This window comes from Eucalyptus grandis, chromosome 4 (genome assembly GCF_016545825.1).
Source record: "Eucalyptus grandis isolate ANBG69807.140 chromosome 4, ASM1654582v1, whole genome shotgun sequence".
NCBI lineage: Eukaryota > Viridiplantae > Streptophyta > Magnoliopsida > Myrtales > Myrtaceae > Eucalyptus > Eucalyptus grandis.
In genome coordinates, this window is record NC_052615.1 from 20,607,880 (window position 1) to 20,626,103 (window position 18,224).

Sequence of the window (18,224 nt, forward strand, 5' to 3'; positions counted from 1 at the left end):
GGCCCGATACGCAAGCCTAGTCGGGCTTCCCCGAAACTGAAGCCCAGCCGAGAGAGACTTATTAAGTAGCTAGCCCAGCCCACGGTAAAATAACCCGACTTATAAATAAACCATCCGGCTCAAAACTGACACGAACCTAACCTAAAATAAGCCGGCCCTCAAACAACTTAAGCCCAAGACAATCCGACCCGTGACCCGGACCTAGCCGAAGCTGACCCGATATCTACCATGCTGGGCAAATACTGCTGCAATTTCTCTCCAGCCTTTTCTGCTTCCTTCTTCTCAAACCCCTGCCCGCCTGACCATCATGAACGGCGACGGCGACGGCGACGGCGGCGACCCGCAGCTCCCTCAAGAAGTCTTAATGGAGATCCTGAAGCGACTGCCGATGAAATTGCTCCTCCGATTAAGGTGCGTCTTGCCGATCATGGCGTTCCGCCATCGACGACCCTACGTTCGGGCCCTCCACTATCGCCACTCCGCTCTCGATCCCTCTAACTGGTACCTCGTGTGTCTAGATTACCGCGATGGTTTTCAGGGTACGTGTTCTCTGGTTCCCTACGATTCTCTTACCCTGCCTTTCCAGTTGGGAGTCAGAACCCCTTTCGATACCCCTATCCGTTTCGTCGGTTCGTGCAATGGTTTGATCGGCGTCGCCGAATTTTCCCGAAATCGCGAAGGGCAGTACATGCATCTGTGGAATTTGTTCACCGGAAAGCACAAGGCAGTTCGACTATATCCCCCCCGGAAGGAGCCGCGATTTCTTTCCAAGGAGGCCAATAGCGAGTTTGTAGGGATTGGCTTCGACGCTCGGTCGAATAACTATAAGATTGTGAGGATCCTCCATTTCCATGTCGACGGTCGTTGGATTGGTCAGTCGGGATTTATTCACTCCGTACAGATTCCTGGAGAAGTTTGGAGTGTGAGGTTCCTGCTTTTCGCTATGAAGACAAAGCGGTCTTCTTGAATGGGAATCTGTACTGGGTTGCTTTCAAGTTGGATGATAAGTTGGATGATACGGGGTCTGCGAGTGAAGATGCATCATTATTCATGTTTGACCTCGTACGTGAGGTGTTTTATGAAATGGCTCTACCGGAAGAGACTTTTCAGAATAAGAATAAGAGTGCCTCTTTAAAAGTGTCTGTGGCAGTGTTAAATGAGTCGCTGACTGTGTTCATTGGTGCAGAGGTTTCAGAAGTCGTTGAGGATTACGACCTCTATTATTTCATTTGTTCTGTTTGGGTTATGAGAGAATCTTGGACTAAGCTGTATACTTTTCAGAATCCAGAAGTGGTAGAGAGATTTTATGGTTGGATGTGTGATGAGCTTCTTATGGAAATACCTAGACTTTGCAGTAGTCGAATTTCTTGGAATTGGATCACAGGCTCATTCAAAGTGCTTCCATTACCAGGGACAACTGATTTGGTCCCCGTTGTAGAGAATCTCATTTCACCTGAGATATGACTCAATTGCTGCTACATTTACTGGTATGAAAGATTGATCATGCTTGCAGAAAAATTGAAAGTTACGTCTGAATTGAGAAGAAATGGTTTTGTTCATACATGTCCTGACCACAAAATGATGAGCATGGGTAATGAGTTGTGCCCATTTACTTGGTACTTCTTAAGCTGTAGAATGCATTTTCATTTTCACTTTGAGTTTTTCTTCAGACTAGCAAATTCTAGTGTAAGTCATCTTCTTTTTCCACAATTTCACATGAATTTTTCTTTTGAAGTAAGACAGTCCGATCTTATCCGTGATTTCTGCATTTCACTCAATGATCTGTGCTTTGTCCTGTCCAATTCTGCTCTATATGGTACAGTCAGATTTCGATGTTTCAATGCTTCATGAAATCCTAAGGAAAATCAAAACCCAGCATACTTGCCAGTTGCACTTCATTACACATTATTATTCTGATTCCACACGAATTTCACTTACGGTCCTGTACGCCTTCTTTTGCTAGTTTTGGTTTACATTTCCAGAGATGTTGCTTCTTGATTGTTTTCCCCCCATTGGATGATCGCTCTATTAATCCATTCCACTGTGCTCTTAGTTGTTACTGAATTGAACAACTAGTTTGTAATGATTTATGACATAGTAATGTCTGATATGGAACTTCGAAGAGTAAAAGACATAGAAGATAGTGAGATAGTTACAGCATGTTTGTCCCTTATTTGAATTGCATTGCTGAGCACAAAAGGCAGGTTAAATTGGAGCCTACGTTTGGCAATGGTTAGGACTCATGCCTCCATTGTATGATGATGATACACTAGAAAACAAGTGCTAAGAATATCTAAAGTATCAGTGGGTTGAGAACATAACACCGCCGAAAATCTTGTGCAATCTAGCTTCAAATGATTTGTCTTAAAGTGTCGGCACGGTGAATTTGATTTCTCAGGTTCTTAAGTTTTAGCATAAGTGATTCTGCTCGTATTTGTTGGTGCTAGAGAAGCAGATCCCAGCCATCTTCATAATTCAAAAGCAACATGAGACGATGACAGCATTCTTGTTCATGTCGCATTCTGTCTTCTTGGGGCTCGTCATCCTTCACTCTGCTCGTGTCACGACCATATCTGAGCTAGTCGACAAGGTCTGCAAGCAACCAACCAACCAACTACACGTTCTGCATTTCATCTCTGGATGCATTCTGATCCGTGGGCGCCTGATGCCGATGACTACACACTGGCCTGCACAGTCTCTGGCTTGGTTTATCATACGGCTTCAAGCACTCAAGATTACACAACTTTGACGCTAACTCACATGACCGGTCCGGGCAAGGACCCCGTCGGTCCACCAGCGCATCCAGCAGTGTCAAAATGCTTGTAAGACAGTTCTATCGAAACTGGAAGAGGCACTAGCTGACTTAGACTCCAATAACTTTTTTGGATTGGCCGACTCGGCAATGATTGCAAGTAAGGGCATAGACGATTGCAAACGGGCCTTTAGGAGACCGCCTTCATTAGTGTCTGATAATAATAAGGATCTTAAAGGCCTCTCGGAGACACGTGTTGCGGTCCCTAAAGTCCCTGGCAACACAACATTAATCACTGTTGTTTTACCACTTCAGGTGCATGCGACAACGATTGAACTAATAACCTACGGTTGCCGTTCTCTTCCATAATGGAACCAACCCGAGGTCCTTCCATCGATGAATTGGGTTTTATAATGTTAATGTGCTTGGATAACAACTGACTATGGTCTTAATATAGATGGATTTGGTGACAAATCGTGGCAGACTCGTGGAGGTCCCGATATGCACCTTACCCGGAAATCTAATAAAGACTATATGCTAATGAATGCTAATGAATGGACAGGTATAGCAAATTTTCTAAGGAAACCGGATTCCTTGAGAAAACTGTGGATCCCATTTGGTGGGTCCCACCAAGTGGGATTCAATAAATGAAAAGATAAAAAGAAGAAACTAGAAAATATACTTATTAAAAGCATCGTCAATATAAAATATCTTTAAACGGACTAGCCAAACATTTTTACTTTAAGAAAAAATGAATATCAGATTTTTATTAATCACACCTTTACGATTAAATATTTTTCGCACTTACTTTGTGAACAAAATATAACGAATACGATTATCAAAATAAATAGTTGAATACCTAATCTATATAATTTAAACTTTTAATAGATTTTGCTCGAGGTGATCCAAGTTAACTTAAAAATCGGAATTATGATCCTCTTGTGACTAACTAAAAATTAATTTTATTTAAAATTTTAAGTTTATTGGATCTGTTCGATTAAAAAATTTTACCTGAATGTTTTTTCTTCTTTTTGTACAACCCTATTTTTTCACCAAGCTAGCCAACTTTCAAATTTCTCACTTATTCTGGAATTCTTTGAAATCTCAATAAATTAGGATTAAAATACATGTGTGGGTTGCTATTTTGACTTTTATTGTATCTAGAATTGTTGAGTTTTTTTATTTAAGTATTTATCCAAAGTATCAAATGGACCAAGCAAGAATTTTCATTTTCTTTATGAAAAAAAAAAGCAATTATCGATATTTGAAAATCTTCTATCGAGATTTGTTTTCCAAATTTGTTCCGCAAGGGAATAATGGTACCGTTCTCGTAGCGAGGTCCTTATTTATAATGGGGAATTTATTGAAATCCTTGACATCTGAAATAATGTTTGCAGAATCCACCCTGGAGAGCAAAACGTTTCCAAATAAAGCTGCACCCATTCGACGCAATACTGATAATCCTGGAAAGGAAACTTTTACATCTCTCATTCCTATTTAAGGAGAGATTAACTGTGCTCCTGTAAGCACAATTCAACCATTCCCCATTGCTGAATTAGAGTAAAAAAGAGCAATGGCGACATCTTCTGCGCTTCTCTTCTGCAATCTTGCATTCGTCATCCTTCTCGCGTCGATCGCGGCTCAGTCCCCACACATCGCAGCCACTGATTCCAGGCTAGTCAACAGGGTTTGCAAGCAAACACCCGATTACAAATTTTGTGGTTCGACGTGTAAGAAATAGATGAAAATCGAATTTATTGGAATGCGATTACAGATGAAATCACAATGCTTCCATTCACACCACCATGTGAATTCGTCACGGTTGTAGAGAACCTTGTTTCACTGGAGATATGACTCGAATGCTACTACATTTACTAGTATGAAAGATCAATGATGCTTGCAGAAAAGATGAAAGTTACATCTGAATTGAGAAGAAATGGTTTTATTCATATTTGTCCCGGCCACAAAATGACGAACATAGGCAGTGAGTTGGTGCCCATTTACTTGGTACTTCTTGCAAGCACTAGAATGCATTTCATTTTCACTTTAAGTTTTTCTTTAGACTAGTGAAGTGTGTTCTCTATATGAGGGAAAGTTTGCAATTGAAGACCGCATCTACAACTTTAACATTGCCAATACTAGCATATTTTAGATGATGCGGAAATGCACCTATGTGTTCAATGTGATGCCACAGTAAGTATTTTTCGGCTAATATAAGACCAAACTTTTCACGGTTTGAATCTTGCATCTCAATCTCTAGGCATTGCAACCAGTGCAAGTGCACATTACTATATTTTGTTTCCTATTTCAAGACTTAGTGGTAGCGGTGGCAGTGCATACCTAGTAGGCTCATTCATTGATCTATGCAAAGAGTTATATTAGTGGATTAAAGAAACATTGGAGACTATATTATCATGATACACTATTTTTCCCCCAAATGATTTGTGGGTCAGAAGTCTCACTTCATCTAACGATACAGTGATGATTTTGCACGTCTAAGAGTGTGGTCTATGTTGGGAAATATGGCTTTGAATCAATAGAGCAATTAAGTCGAATTTTGAGATATGATATTACTTTGTTTAAAGATTTATTTGCTCCACAATATATACGAACGGTTATGGGCAAATATCCTCCAAAATATAACAAAGTCTCGAGTGAGAATACTAGATAGCGATTATAATATTACTATAAGATCTCTCTAGGAAACAATCGAAAAAATGGCTATAGTAAGACTCGAAAGTGATTTTATATTCGTTCCATCAAAAAACGGACATATATATATATATATATATATATATATATATATATATATATATATATATATATAGATAAATAATATAGGCAACTTTGTGAAAGGTTGCAAAACAAAAGTATCCTTTCGAAAGAAGTTCTAGAATGAATAAAGGTATTTATTCAAAAGAAGTTGCAAAATGAACAAATGTAGCATTTTTAGAAAGGTTGCAAACTGAACAAGTATAATTTCCAAAGGTTGTCTTGAAAAGACACATATATAAAAATTTGAAATAATAAATAAAATAATTTTTTAATAAATAAATTTTTTTAATTTTCATAATTTCCAAAAATACTTAATAAAAAAAACAACCTTTGAACTAATAAATGTTAATAAGATAACCGTATGAAATAAAATAAAAATAAAGGAATTAAATTCGGAATTATAAAAATAATAAAAAATAATAATTTTTTAATGAATAAAATTTCAAATTTTTATAATTTCCAAAAATACTTAATAAACAAAAAACAACCTTTCAGCTAATAAATGTTAATAAGATAACCATACGAAATAAGATAAAAACAAAAGAATTAGTACTCCGTGCAAGCATGCAAAGTACTAAGTGCGCTTAATAATCGCGCACCGCACGCAGGTATGATCAGGTCTAGCTCACATCTAGTCTTTTCTTTAAACACACTAGAGAAGTCTCACACTTATTATTTGGCTCACCTCCTCTCAACTTTCTTACGTGGGATAAGGAAAAACACACCTAATTTATTTTACAAACAAACTTTCAACAGTCTATAGATGAGATAATCTTTGTGCTTTCTCCTTGGAAAGACATCTGGGAATGTGGCCTAAGGTCTGGGTTTTATTTCTAGAGAGGTGGCTTTTTGTATTTTTTCCCCCTATCGAATAATCACTTATTCATTTCTAGTGTGCTCGTGGTTGTTACTGAAGCGGACACTTAGTGTGTCGCAGGCTGCGGTGCGGAAAATGTCTGTTATAGCACTTGAAGATTGAAAAGAGAGAGGACAGCGAGAAAGTTACAGCACGTTTGCTATGCGAGTGTCTAGGCTCTTTGAAGCACCAACTTGGTTCAGAACATTACGCCGAAAACCTTATGCCATGCAGCTTCAAATTATTCACCTTGAAATATTAGCTCCGTGAATTGCATTGCTCTCAGCTTCCCGAGTTTCAGCTGAGCTGATTCTGTTCATGTTTGTCAACGCCAGAAAAGCACAACCCCAGCCATCTTCAAAATTCGAAAGCAACATAAGATAATGACAGCATCTTACTCATGTCGTATCCCGTCTTGCTCATGCTTGTCATCCTTCAGTCTTCTTGCGTTGTAGTCGTGACCGAGCTAGTCATCAAGGTCTGCAAGCAAACAACCAACTGCATTCTGCATTACGTCTCTTTGTTCAGATCCGCACGCACCGGATGCTGACGACTACACATCAGCTCACATAACCTTTGGCTGACGACCACACATCAGCCACATGACCTTTGGCTTGCTTGCTGTATCGTAAAGCTTTGAGCACCCGAGGTTACGCAGCTTCAATGCTAAATAACAAAACCAGTCCAGGCAAGGACCGTCCGAGCACCAGTACATCCAGCAGCGTCGGAATGATTATGAGAAGGTCGCATTGAAATGTGAAAAGGCATTAGGTGACTTGGACCTCCAGAGCTTCTTCGGATCAGCCGACTTGGCCATGATTGCTGGTAAGGGCACGAACAACTGCAAATCGTCCTTTAGGAGATCACCATCATCGATGTCCGATAATAATCGGGATCTTAAAGGTTTCTCAAAAACATGTGTTGCCATGGCTAATTTGTTTGCTATGCAAGATTAATCACTGTCATTCCATTACTTCATGCGCGTGCCATGATGACTAAACTAATAGGCAATAGGACAGATATAGTGAATGACATATTTCAAGCTCATTGCAGTATCAAAATCAGAACCATGTTCAAAATTCAAATGCAACATAAGATGATGACAGCATAGTCTTCCTCTTGCTTGTCATCCTTCAGTCCTCTTGCGACATAGCCGTGACCGAGCTTGTCATCAAGGTCTGCAAGCAAACAACCAACTGCATTCTGCACTACATCTCTTTATTCTGATCCGCACGCACCTAATGCCGACGCTTGCACACCGGCCCACATAGCCTTCTGCTTGGTGCATCATAAAGCTTTGAGCACCCGAGGTTACACAACTTCGATGCTAAATAACACGACTGGTCGAGGCCAAGACCCGTCTGTGCACCAGTGCATCCAGCAGCGTCGAAACAATTGTGAGAAGGCCACATTGAAATGTGAAGAGGCATCGGGTGACTTGGACCCCAACAGCTTCTTCGGATCGGCTGACTTGGTGATGATCACTTGTATTGGCACGGACGATTGCAAATCGGCCTTCATGAGATCTCCTTCATCAGTGTCCGATAATAATTGGGATCTTAAATGGCCTCTCGAAAACATGTGTTGCTGTCACTAACTTGTTTGCTACAAAAAATTAATCTTTGTCAGTCCATCACTTTTAGGTTCATCATTTTACAGAAAATCACAATGTATTCAGTTGTTTGGTTGAGACATGAAAATGAATTGGAAAATATATATTCCATTGTTTCGCAAGAAAAATCTCATTTGATCAGAAATGGCCAATGTGAACGGTAACTGTCCTAAGTTGCACGACCGCGATGACGTGGACAATTTTTGTAAATTTAAAGAAAAAAATCCAGATTTTTTCCAGATTTTTTTTTATTCTTTTCTTTCTTTTTATTTTTCCTTCTTCCTCTGCAGTCCTCAGGCCATGGTGACAGGCCATCGGCGAGGGCTGACCTCGTCGACCTTTGGTGAGGTCAAGTCTCACTAAGATATGGCGAGGTCTATCTCACTTGAGGCTGATGAGCTCGAGCCTCGCTAGTCTCAAGAAGACTCAACCTCACCAAGGTCTAGCGAGCTCAAGCCTACGCCTCAGCCCTCGCTAGTCTGTGCCCCCGTGGCTAGTTGTTAGCCATTGCTAAGGCCCAGCGACCTAGTAAGGAAGAAGGAAAAAGAAAAAAGAAAAAAAATAAAAATGCTAAGAAAATTTGACATTTTTTTAAGAGGTACTCTAACCTCAATGGACCAAGGCATGAGCATTGAGAACTTGGATTTGGCCTTGATATTATCAGACGTGTCATCCCGAGCCCAATCTCGATGGACTCAAGCATGGCGGCTGAGGTCTCGTTTTTTATATTAAGATAATATAAAATTATATTATTAAAAAAAAATTGGACCCGACCCGAGTCAGATCTCCAGGTCGGAACCGACCCGGGTCACCAACCCCACGGTCGGACTGGGCCCGATATGGAAGCCTAGTTGGGCTTCCCCGAACTGAAGCCCAGACGAGAAAGACTTATTAAGTAGCAGCCCAGCCCACGATAAAATAACCCGACTTATAAATAAACCATCCGGCCCAAAAATGACATGAACCTAACCTAAAATAAGCCGGCCCTCAAACATCGGAAGCCCAAGATCTGTGTTTTGTCTTGTCGAATTCTGCTCTATATGGTACAGTCAGATTTCGATGTTTCGATGCTTCATGAAATCCTAAGGAAAAGCAAAACTCTGCATACTTGCCTGGCGCTCTTCATTATGCATTATTATTCCGATTCCACTCGAATTTCACTTACGGTCCTGTACGCCTTTTTTTGCCAGCTTTGGTTTACATTTTCAGAGATGTTGCTTCTTGATTGTTTTCCCCACATTGGATGATCGCCCTGTGAATCCATTCCAGTGTGCTTTTAGTTGTTACTGAATCGAGCAACTAGTTTGTAATGAGTTAAGTTATGTCTGTTATGGAGCTCGAAGAGTAAAAGACATAGAAGACAGTGAGATGGTTACAGCACGTTTGTCCCTTATTTGAATTGCATTGCTGAGCACAAAAGGCAGGTCAAATTTGAGCCCACGTTTGGCAATAGTCAGGACTCATGCCTCCATTGTATGATAATGATACGCTAGAAAACGAGTGCTAAGACTAATTAAAGTATCGGTTGGTCAAGAACATAACACCGCCGAAAACCTTGTGCAATCTAGCTTCAAATGATTCGTCTTAAAGTGTCAGCACGGTGAATTTCATTTCTGAGTTTCTGAAGTTTTAGTAGTAGTGATTCTGCTCATATCTGTTGGAGCTAGAGAAGCAGATCTCAGCCATCTTCATAATTCAAAAGCAACATGAGACAATGACAGCATCTTGTTCATGTTGCATTCTGTCTTCTTGGTGCTTGTCATCCTTCAGTCTGCTCGTGTCACGACCATGTCTGAGCTGGTCGACAAGGTCTGCAAGTAAGCAACCAACTACACATTCTGCATTTCATCTCTGGGTGCATTCTGATCTGTGGGCACCTGATGCCGATGACTACACACTAGCCTGCACAGTCTCTGGCTTGGTTTATCATACGGCTTCAAGCACTCAAGATTACACAAGTTTGACGCTAACTCACAGGACCGGTCTGGGCAAGGACCCCGTCCATCCACCAGCGCATCCAGCAGTGTCAAAACGTTTATAAGACGGTTCTATCAAAACTGGAAGAGTTACTAGCTGACTTAGACTCCAAGAACTTCTTTGTATTGGCTGACTTGGTGAAAATTGCTAGTAAGGGCATGGACGATTGCAAACAGGCCTTTATGAGACCACCTTCATCAGTGTCCGATAATAATAGGGATCTTAGAGGGCTCTTGGAACACAACATTAATTGCTACCGTTTTATAACTTCAGGCACATGCGACGACAATTGAACTAACAACCTACGGTTGCCATTCTTCGCCCATAACGGAACCAACTCGAGGTCCTTCAATTGATGAATTGGCTTTTATAATGTTAATGTGCTTGGATAACAACTGACTATGGACTTAATATGGATTTATTTGGTGACAAAAGACTCGCTGATATGCACCAAAATCTTCCTTCCTGGACTGATCGCCTTCATATAACGATGCTGATGAATATTGGACAGGTATGGCAAGTTTTCTAAAGGAAACCGGATTCCTTGAGAAAACTGTGGATCCCATTTGGTGGGTTCCACCAAGTGATTTTTTATAAATGAAAAAGAAGAAGAAAGAAACTAGAAAAGATACTTATTAAAAGCATCCTCAATATAAAATATCTTTAAACGGATTGGTTGAACATCTTTACTTTAAGATGAAATAAATATTGGATTTCTATTAATCAAACCTTCATGATTAAATATTTTTCGCACTTACCGGCGTAAACAAAAATATAACGAATACGAATATTAGAATAAAGAGTCAAATACCTAATTTACGTAATTTAAAACTTTAATTGGTTCTGCTCGAGATGATCCAAGTTAACTCAAAAATCGAAATTATGATCATCTCGTGACTAGTTAAAAATGAATTTTATTTCAAAATTCAAGTATATTGGATTGGTTTGCTTAAAATATTTTACCTCAGTGCTTTTTCTTCTTTTTGTACAATCCTATTTTTTCACCATGCCAGCCAACTTTCAAATTTTTCACTTATTCCGGAATTCTTTGAAATCTCAATAAATTATGATTAAAATACATGTGTGGTGGGTTGCTATTTTGACTTTTATTGTATCTAGAACTGTTGAGTTTTTTTTATTTAAGTAGTTATCCAAAGTATCAAATGGGCCAAGCAAGAATCTTCATTTTCTTTATGAAAAAAAAGCAATTATCGAGATTTGAGAATCTTCTATCGAGATTTGTTTTCTAAATTCGTTCCACTAGTTGCCCAATTTCCATTGAATGGGAACATATGGCCCGCAAGGGAATAACAGCGCTGTTCTCTTAGCAAGTTCCTTATGTATGATGGGGAATTTATTAAATCCTTGACATCCAAAATAATAATGGCAGAATCCTCCCTGGAGAGCAAAACGAATCCAAATGAAGCTGCAACCATGTGCTGCAATACTGATAATCCTGGAAAGGAAATTTTTACATCTCTCATGCCTATTTAAGCAGAGATTAATTGTGCTCCTGTTAGCACAATTCAACCATTCCCCATAGCTGAATCACAGTAAAAAAGAGCAATGGCAACATCTTCTGCTCTTCTCCTCTTCTGCAATCTCGCATTCGTCGTCCTTCTCGCATCGATTGCCGCTCAGTCCCCGCGCATCGCAGCCGCTGATTCCGGGCTAGTCGACAAGGTCTGCAAGCAAACGCCCGATTACAAATTTTGCAGCGATGCCCTGAACTCTGATCCGCGCACGCCGGGCGCTGATCAGATCACGCTAGCCCGTGTAGCCTTCAGCTTGGCGAATAGTAAGGCTTCGAGCACCCAGGGCCAGATAACTTCGCTGCTAAGTAACTCGACCGGCCCTGTGCACCAGCACCTTGAGCAATGCCAGGGAGATTACGCGACGGCCGGCGCGAAGATTCAGGAGGCTTTAACTAACTTGGACTCCGAGACCTATGCCGGATTGGACGTCTTGGCAACTAAGGCGGGCGACGCGGCGGACGACTGTGAATCGGCCTTTAAGGGGACGGAATCGCCGCTGACCGAAAGCAACAAGGTTCTTAAGGGGCTTTCAGAGATTTGTGTTGCTGTTGCACATCTATTTTCTTAAGGATCGATGCCCATGATAATGTTGAAGCAAATTCATCAACCATTTGAATCATGTTAGAGTTACATTTTGAATTTTTCTAGCAGGCGAATTTGTGAACTTTTCTTTCCCTTTGCTGCATTGAATAGATATATCGTGTTTTTGGTCAAAATCAAAACGAAATATGTAGACATATCGGTGGCAGATTTCCACAAAAAATGTGATTGATTCCTGAATTTTCGCGATTTTTTTTTTAATTTTGTTGTGATTGACTCTATCTGTCATTGTGGCAACAAAATCGCGATTCATGATATGTTCAAATGATTTTGTTTCCTCTTTCGATGATTTCCCTTTCATTTCCTACCTTTGATAGACATGGAAATTGGAAAGTGGGCTTCATTTTTTTCTTGAATAAGACACTCCTATAGCCAAACGGAAAACATACACCATATAGAACGAATATAACATGCGAGATCTCAAAACTGTAGGACTCCAACTCGTTTCGTATTTTCCCCTTCTCCCATTATCTTGAAATTATGGTAATTTCCATTTACCATGAGTGACTGCAATCAAGCAAAGTTCACCGACATTTTCTAATGAGTAAGTCATTATTAAATAGACATAATTCTTTGAAAAATTACCAACTTTAGGATCCATCCCACTTCTATCTTGAAACTTTTTTATAATAAAAAAAAATCACCATCTTTCACTCTAGTTTTAAAATTATTAAGTGCACTAAAGTTTTAAAACTTGTAATTTGAGTCATAAACTTTCAAAAAGTACAATGAAAGTGAAGTCCTAAAATTTATTATGAAAGTGCGATTGAATCTTAAAATTTTCAAAATGTGCAATCAAATCTTAAAACTTGTCACGAAAGTGCAATTGAGTCCTAAAAAGTATTATTAATGAAAGGACTTACATTTGATTAATTTGACAAGTTTTAAGACTTGATTACACTTTTTGAATATTTTAGGACTTCATTGCATTTTTGTAATAAATTTTAAGATATTATTGAACTTTTGAAAGTTTTAGAATTAAATTGCATTTTCTTTATAAGTTTTATGATTTCCAATACACTTATTCCTTTTTAAAATTATCAATATCGGTGAAGATGCAAATTCTTATAATGAACCTCTTAGTAATCCTAATATTGAAAATCTTAAAGAAACAAGTGGCAACCTTTGGACACATGGATAGATTTGAGACTAAATTGAAAGTAAATTCATGATAGAATTGGGATTAGACTTTAAATAAAGTTTTTTTTTTTTTTAGAAAATTAACCCAGTATGATATGAAATCCTAGCGATAAATGCGCAAACCATATATAGAGCTAGTGCAGGATTCCAACACTAAATGCTTGAATCCGAAAGAGAGCGAGACAGGCTTTCAATGACGGGATAAGGCATCTTCATCACCTGTTGAATTTTTGTATCAGCTATTCGGAGGCAAGAAATCAGTTCTGAATCTGAGTTCGAGAGCCAGACTTCAGTTTCTTTTCATTAAATGCATTTGAGATCCAAACTCACTTCAGATATCAGATATGTTTTCCATAAGATTGTGGGGATATATGGCCGGGCAATGAAACTTGGTTCACGCATCAGCTTTTGGAATTGGAAGCGGATCAAGAGATCGGAGTGAAAAGATGAAATGAGTAAAAAGTTGAAGGTGCATACTCTTGGGGTGAGCATCACATCCGGTTCAATCCGAGAACCAGATCGAATTTGCCTAGACTAATTGGTCCATCGTCGGTTATTAGAATAGCCGGTTTGATTCTCAATTTTGAACCTATAATCGGATCAGGACTGATTTAGTTCCCAGTTGTAAGGTTGGAACCGGTTTTAAAGCCTCTTTAACTGAAAAAATCAAAAGTTAAAACACCATTGCACCCGTTAAAAATCGAACCATTGTCTCCGTGAACAACAACATAACAACTTGATTTTTTTATTTTTAGTGAATTTGAGCAAATTTTATCTGTTATTATAAGGATTTGGCCCAAAACCTAAAATTGCCTGGTTCCCTAATAGAACCACAAAATGGACTGAAACCAACAGTTTTAGATAGAGGTGAGCATATCGGACTAACCAAACCGGGAATTACTCGAACCAAACCAGCTCAAGGGCATCAGTTCAGTTTCTAATTCCATAAAAATGGAAGTAATGATTTTCAATATGGTTCTCCATTTCAAGATGGAACTGGACCGACTCTTTTTCTTAAAAAAAATATATTTTTTTAATTTCTTAAAAATAGCAATAAATTCTAAAACAAGTAACAACTTTGATTTTTTTTTTTTTTTTTTTTTTTTTTTGCTAAGTGATTGGTACCCGATCCCAAAAAAACTAGAACTGGCCCTCTTGGTCTGGTTTTCGATTCTTAGGTGAAACCAGATCTAATCAGAAATCAATCATCTCTAATTCCATAACTGACCTAACCAATTCCCGATTTTAAATCAGGAACGAACTTACTTTGAAATTGATGCTAGTAGTGTACGAGAAACCGTCAGAGCTCCAAATATAAGTCTATTATTACCTTCCCCACCATACCTACTGCAAAGTGGGTGGATTGTAGGGCATACTACATGCTTGTGTACCTAACAAATGATGGAGATCCGGTTGAACTGATGGCCTCTCATTGAATTTCTAAACATGTCATGATTCACTTGCCTCGAGCATTCCGACCATTGACAAGTACTTCAAGAGTACCAAACTAGGAATATTCATTTCCGTTTGTACCGTCTTAGTGGACCTTACCATGGATTAATAATCAGCTTAAATTAGACCGAGCAATGATCGTTGTCGTTGGGTACATGACAGCATCCACATCTCCCTATCCTAAAGAATTATTTGTCAAGGGCGATCTCTTCAAAGCATACATACACTCCTCACCTCCTAGGCCAAGCGAAAATGTAGGAAATCTTTTAAGGAAATGCTAAAACGAAAACAACCTGCAAATTATTCTGAGTTAGGATCACCTGCATAGGCCAAAATTATAGGTTTAATCAATTGATATGGTTCTCAAAATGTTTCTTGGATCTCCAGATAACCTGGCCTTTCTTGGGCCAGTGCCCCTAAATTATCAAATAACAAGAATGTTTGAATGATTAAGGGTATCCTAGAGGAAACCATAATTTAGACCATCTAAAAAGATGTCTCACACATTCTTATTGACTTTATTGTCATCCCTAAAACTCGAAATTTCTTCTTTATAAAGAGAAACGCACTCAAAAACTATTATTGTCATCGAGAAAAAGGGAAATTTCAAATTTCATATGTGGCTAATTTGAGATATTCAACTGACATCAACGATTGTAAAATTTGGAAATGACTTACATAATTCCTAGGCAACGCAACGCACATTGAAGCTAGTAGCCTTTCAAAGGGGGCCAAAAAGCTAGTACCTCTTGAGAAATCTTCAAGCTCAATCACAAGCAAGGGTTAAAGCAAGGATCTCATACATCCCTTGCATCGGGAGCAAGCCATTCTCTCTTAGATGAAATGATGGAGGAAAATCACTTGGTATTCATATGTTAAGCACGAATCTGGATCGGTTTTGATTTTTCATGTGCTTGCCACCGGCACATGATGCAACGGACGCTTGATGATAGCTCGAATTAAAAACATGCAACCTGAGCATCGATCCAACACCAATCGCTCCTCCTCCTCTCCTTTTTGTTCTCTTTCTTCCTCTCCTCACCGTAGTGCCACCCTCGCTCCCGGCCCCGCCCCGCCCCGCCCCCCCCCCCTGTGGGCAGCACTCCTTCTCCAGCCACTTCCACCGATGCACCCTTCATTCGGGTTGCGATGGGCAAGGTTCACCACCATTACTTGAGATCATCATCCTTGCCCTCAGGACCTTACATATGAGGTCGCTAGATGTCTCTGAGATGTCATCGTTCTATTTAATTCAATGTGCAATCAGACCTCCTCCACGAATACCCTGCTATTTTCATGTATAGAGAAAAATTTGAACACGGATTTGAATTCCAAGTGGAACATAATTCCTCAAAATCGAATCTAGTTATAGTAGGGATTGGAATTCCAACTTCGTTGGTTTCGTGGAAAATGTGACTTTTTTGGAAAATATTTACAAGAAATTATTTTCTAAAATAATGACAATATTTTTTTGTGTCTAGCTGAGACCTAAAAATGAATTAGATAACATTTTCCATCGTTGATATGGAAAATCTAGTTTAATTTTTACAAATAGATGTACACTATTTGAGCGCTTATAATTTACACATGGGCGGTCGAAAAATTAGGTACGGACACTAGAGTCCCGGGTCCGACCTTAATGGACACCAACTCAACAATTAGGATTGAGGCACGGGAACCTAGGTTGTGGGCTCGGCCTTGATGGACCCAAGTGTGGGCACCAAGGTCTTGAGTCCAACCTTGACAGACTTGGTTACAACTTTGTAGACCCATGCCTAGGTTTTGGGGATTTGAGCTTTGGTACTAGGATCCCTTTTCCTTAGAGCGAGATCACTCCGAATGAGAAATTCAAGATCCAAGTGGCATCAACCACAGTCGCACAAGTATTCCTTTTTAAATTTTTACTACAGCGAATGACGTGGCGCTCCCTATCCTTTTGAGCTTCTATTTAGATATATACCAAGGCAGAAGCCTTGCATTTCAGCCATCTCTCTCGCTCTCCCTCTCCATCAGAACCTCACATCCCGCTCCCCTTTCTCACTCCCCTCGCTGTCACAGACCCCAAGATATGACGTCGTTTTCATCTCCAACACGCCCCGCCCTCCCCCTCCTCCTCCTCCTCATCTCCGCCCTCGCCGCCGTCCTCCTCTCCGCCGGCCCTTCCTCCGCCGCGACGGAGCTCGTGAATCAGGTCTGCGGCGGCACCGGCGACCCCCGCTTCTGCGCCGCCGCCCTCTACTCCGACCCCCGCACCCCCACCGCCGACGCCTACTCCCTCGCCTACGTCGCCTTCGGCCTCGCCTACCTCAACGCCACCCGCACCGGCGACCACATCTCCCGCATCCTCAGCAGCCCCTCCCTCGCCCACCGCAGCCCCGCCCTCGCCGGCGGCCTCCAGTCCTGCCGCCGCGGCTACGCCGCCGCCGTCACCAAGCTCGCGGCCGCCTACAACGACCTCAACTCGGAGACCTTTGCCGACCTCGCCGGGTACGCCGGAAGCGCCGCCCGCGCTGCCGGGGACTGCGACGGGGCCTTCGGGGGCAGCCCGTACGCGCCGCTGGTGGCGGGGAGGAACCGGGACCTGAGGCGGCTCTGCGAGATCTGCGCCGCCGTGTCGAAGCTCTTCACGTGAGGGGGCTGGGCCTTGTGCGGCGGAATCCAATCCGGCCGTGTTTAGCGAACCGGCGGATCATCTCCGTCGCGGGGAGCGGCCGGTCCGACGGGTATCTGTTGTCTGTAGCGTCCGCCGATGGTTTTCCTGTCACGAGTTTTTGTTTTGTGTAAGAAAGTTCCCCCTCCCTCTCTCTCTCGCTCTCTCTCTGTGCACGTGAATTGGTGGGGCCCGGCTGGTGTCGTAACGGGAAGAACGTGAAATTGTCTTTTTGTCACGGCTGCACAGTGTATGTACACACGGTTACAAACATAAGATAAATAAATAAGCTCTCGTTCTATTTGCTCTTGTGATTCATCGGCTATCCATCGTGAATAGAGAGACTAAATCTTGTACAATTATCGAAAAAAAAGTCTAAAATCATGTCGATTCAGGTATATAAACATTTCAATTTGTCAATTTAATATTAAATTATTTGACGATTTGAAAATGCAATCTTTATAGCCAATTTTAGCTAAAAAGCAATGGTTGGTAAGACTGCTGGTGTCGGTACCAATACGGACAATAATTGCATTTTTTTCATTTTTTTTCAAAAAGTAAAAGTGAAAAAAATGTAAAAAGGAAAATATTGTAAATATTGTTCAAATTAGGGCTGATCATTGAACATTTGGTCCAAAAGATTATATTGACTGAATTAAAAAATTTATGACTGAATAAACATCCGTACAATAAGTTAATGACTTTTTTAGGTAATTATACCAACTAAACTCACCTACCTAACTCATTTTCATTATGTGTAAGCCAATTAATGTTGAACGAGACAAAGAACCAAATATGTCTCCTTCACTGGTTTGAGAGCAATGCATAGGTCCTACCATATCATTTTAAGCCAAATCATTCTTCTTTTAACATTT

General features: G+C 40.5%; 3 protein-coding genes across 3 annotated transcripts; all 3 read left to right on the forward strand.

Annotated features, from left to right (window-relative positions):
• Positions 1-307: 307 nt before the first annotated feature.
• LOC104441189 lies at positions 308-1,464 on the forward strand. Its single transcript, XM_039310802.1, has 2 exons — positions 308-872; positions 950-1,464. Exons 1-2 carry the CDS (start codon positions 308-310, stop codon positions 1,462-1,464), a joined length of 1,080 nt encoding a protein of 359 aa, XP_039166736.1.
• Positions 1,465-11,485: 10,021 nt separating this feature from the next.
• On the forward strand, positions 11,486-12,075 carry LOC104441190 (putative invertase inhibitor). Its single transcript, XM_010054212.3, has one exon. The coding sequence runs from the start codon at positions 11,539-11,541 to the stop codon at positions 12,073-12,075; it is 537 nt and encodes a 178-aa protein (XP_010052514.2). The 5' UTR covers positions 11,486-11,538.
• Positions 12,076-16,767: 4,692 nt separating this feature from the next.
• Positions 16,768-17,331, forward strand: LOC104441191 (cell wall / vacuolar inhibitor of fructosidase 2-like). The gene has a single exon (XM_010054213.3). The coding sequence runs from the start codon at positions 16,768-16,770 to the stop codon at positions 17,329-17,331; it is 564 nt and encodes a 187-aa protein (XP_010052515.2).
• The last annotated feature ends 893 nt before the right edge of the window (positions 17,332-18,224 follow it).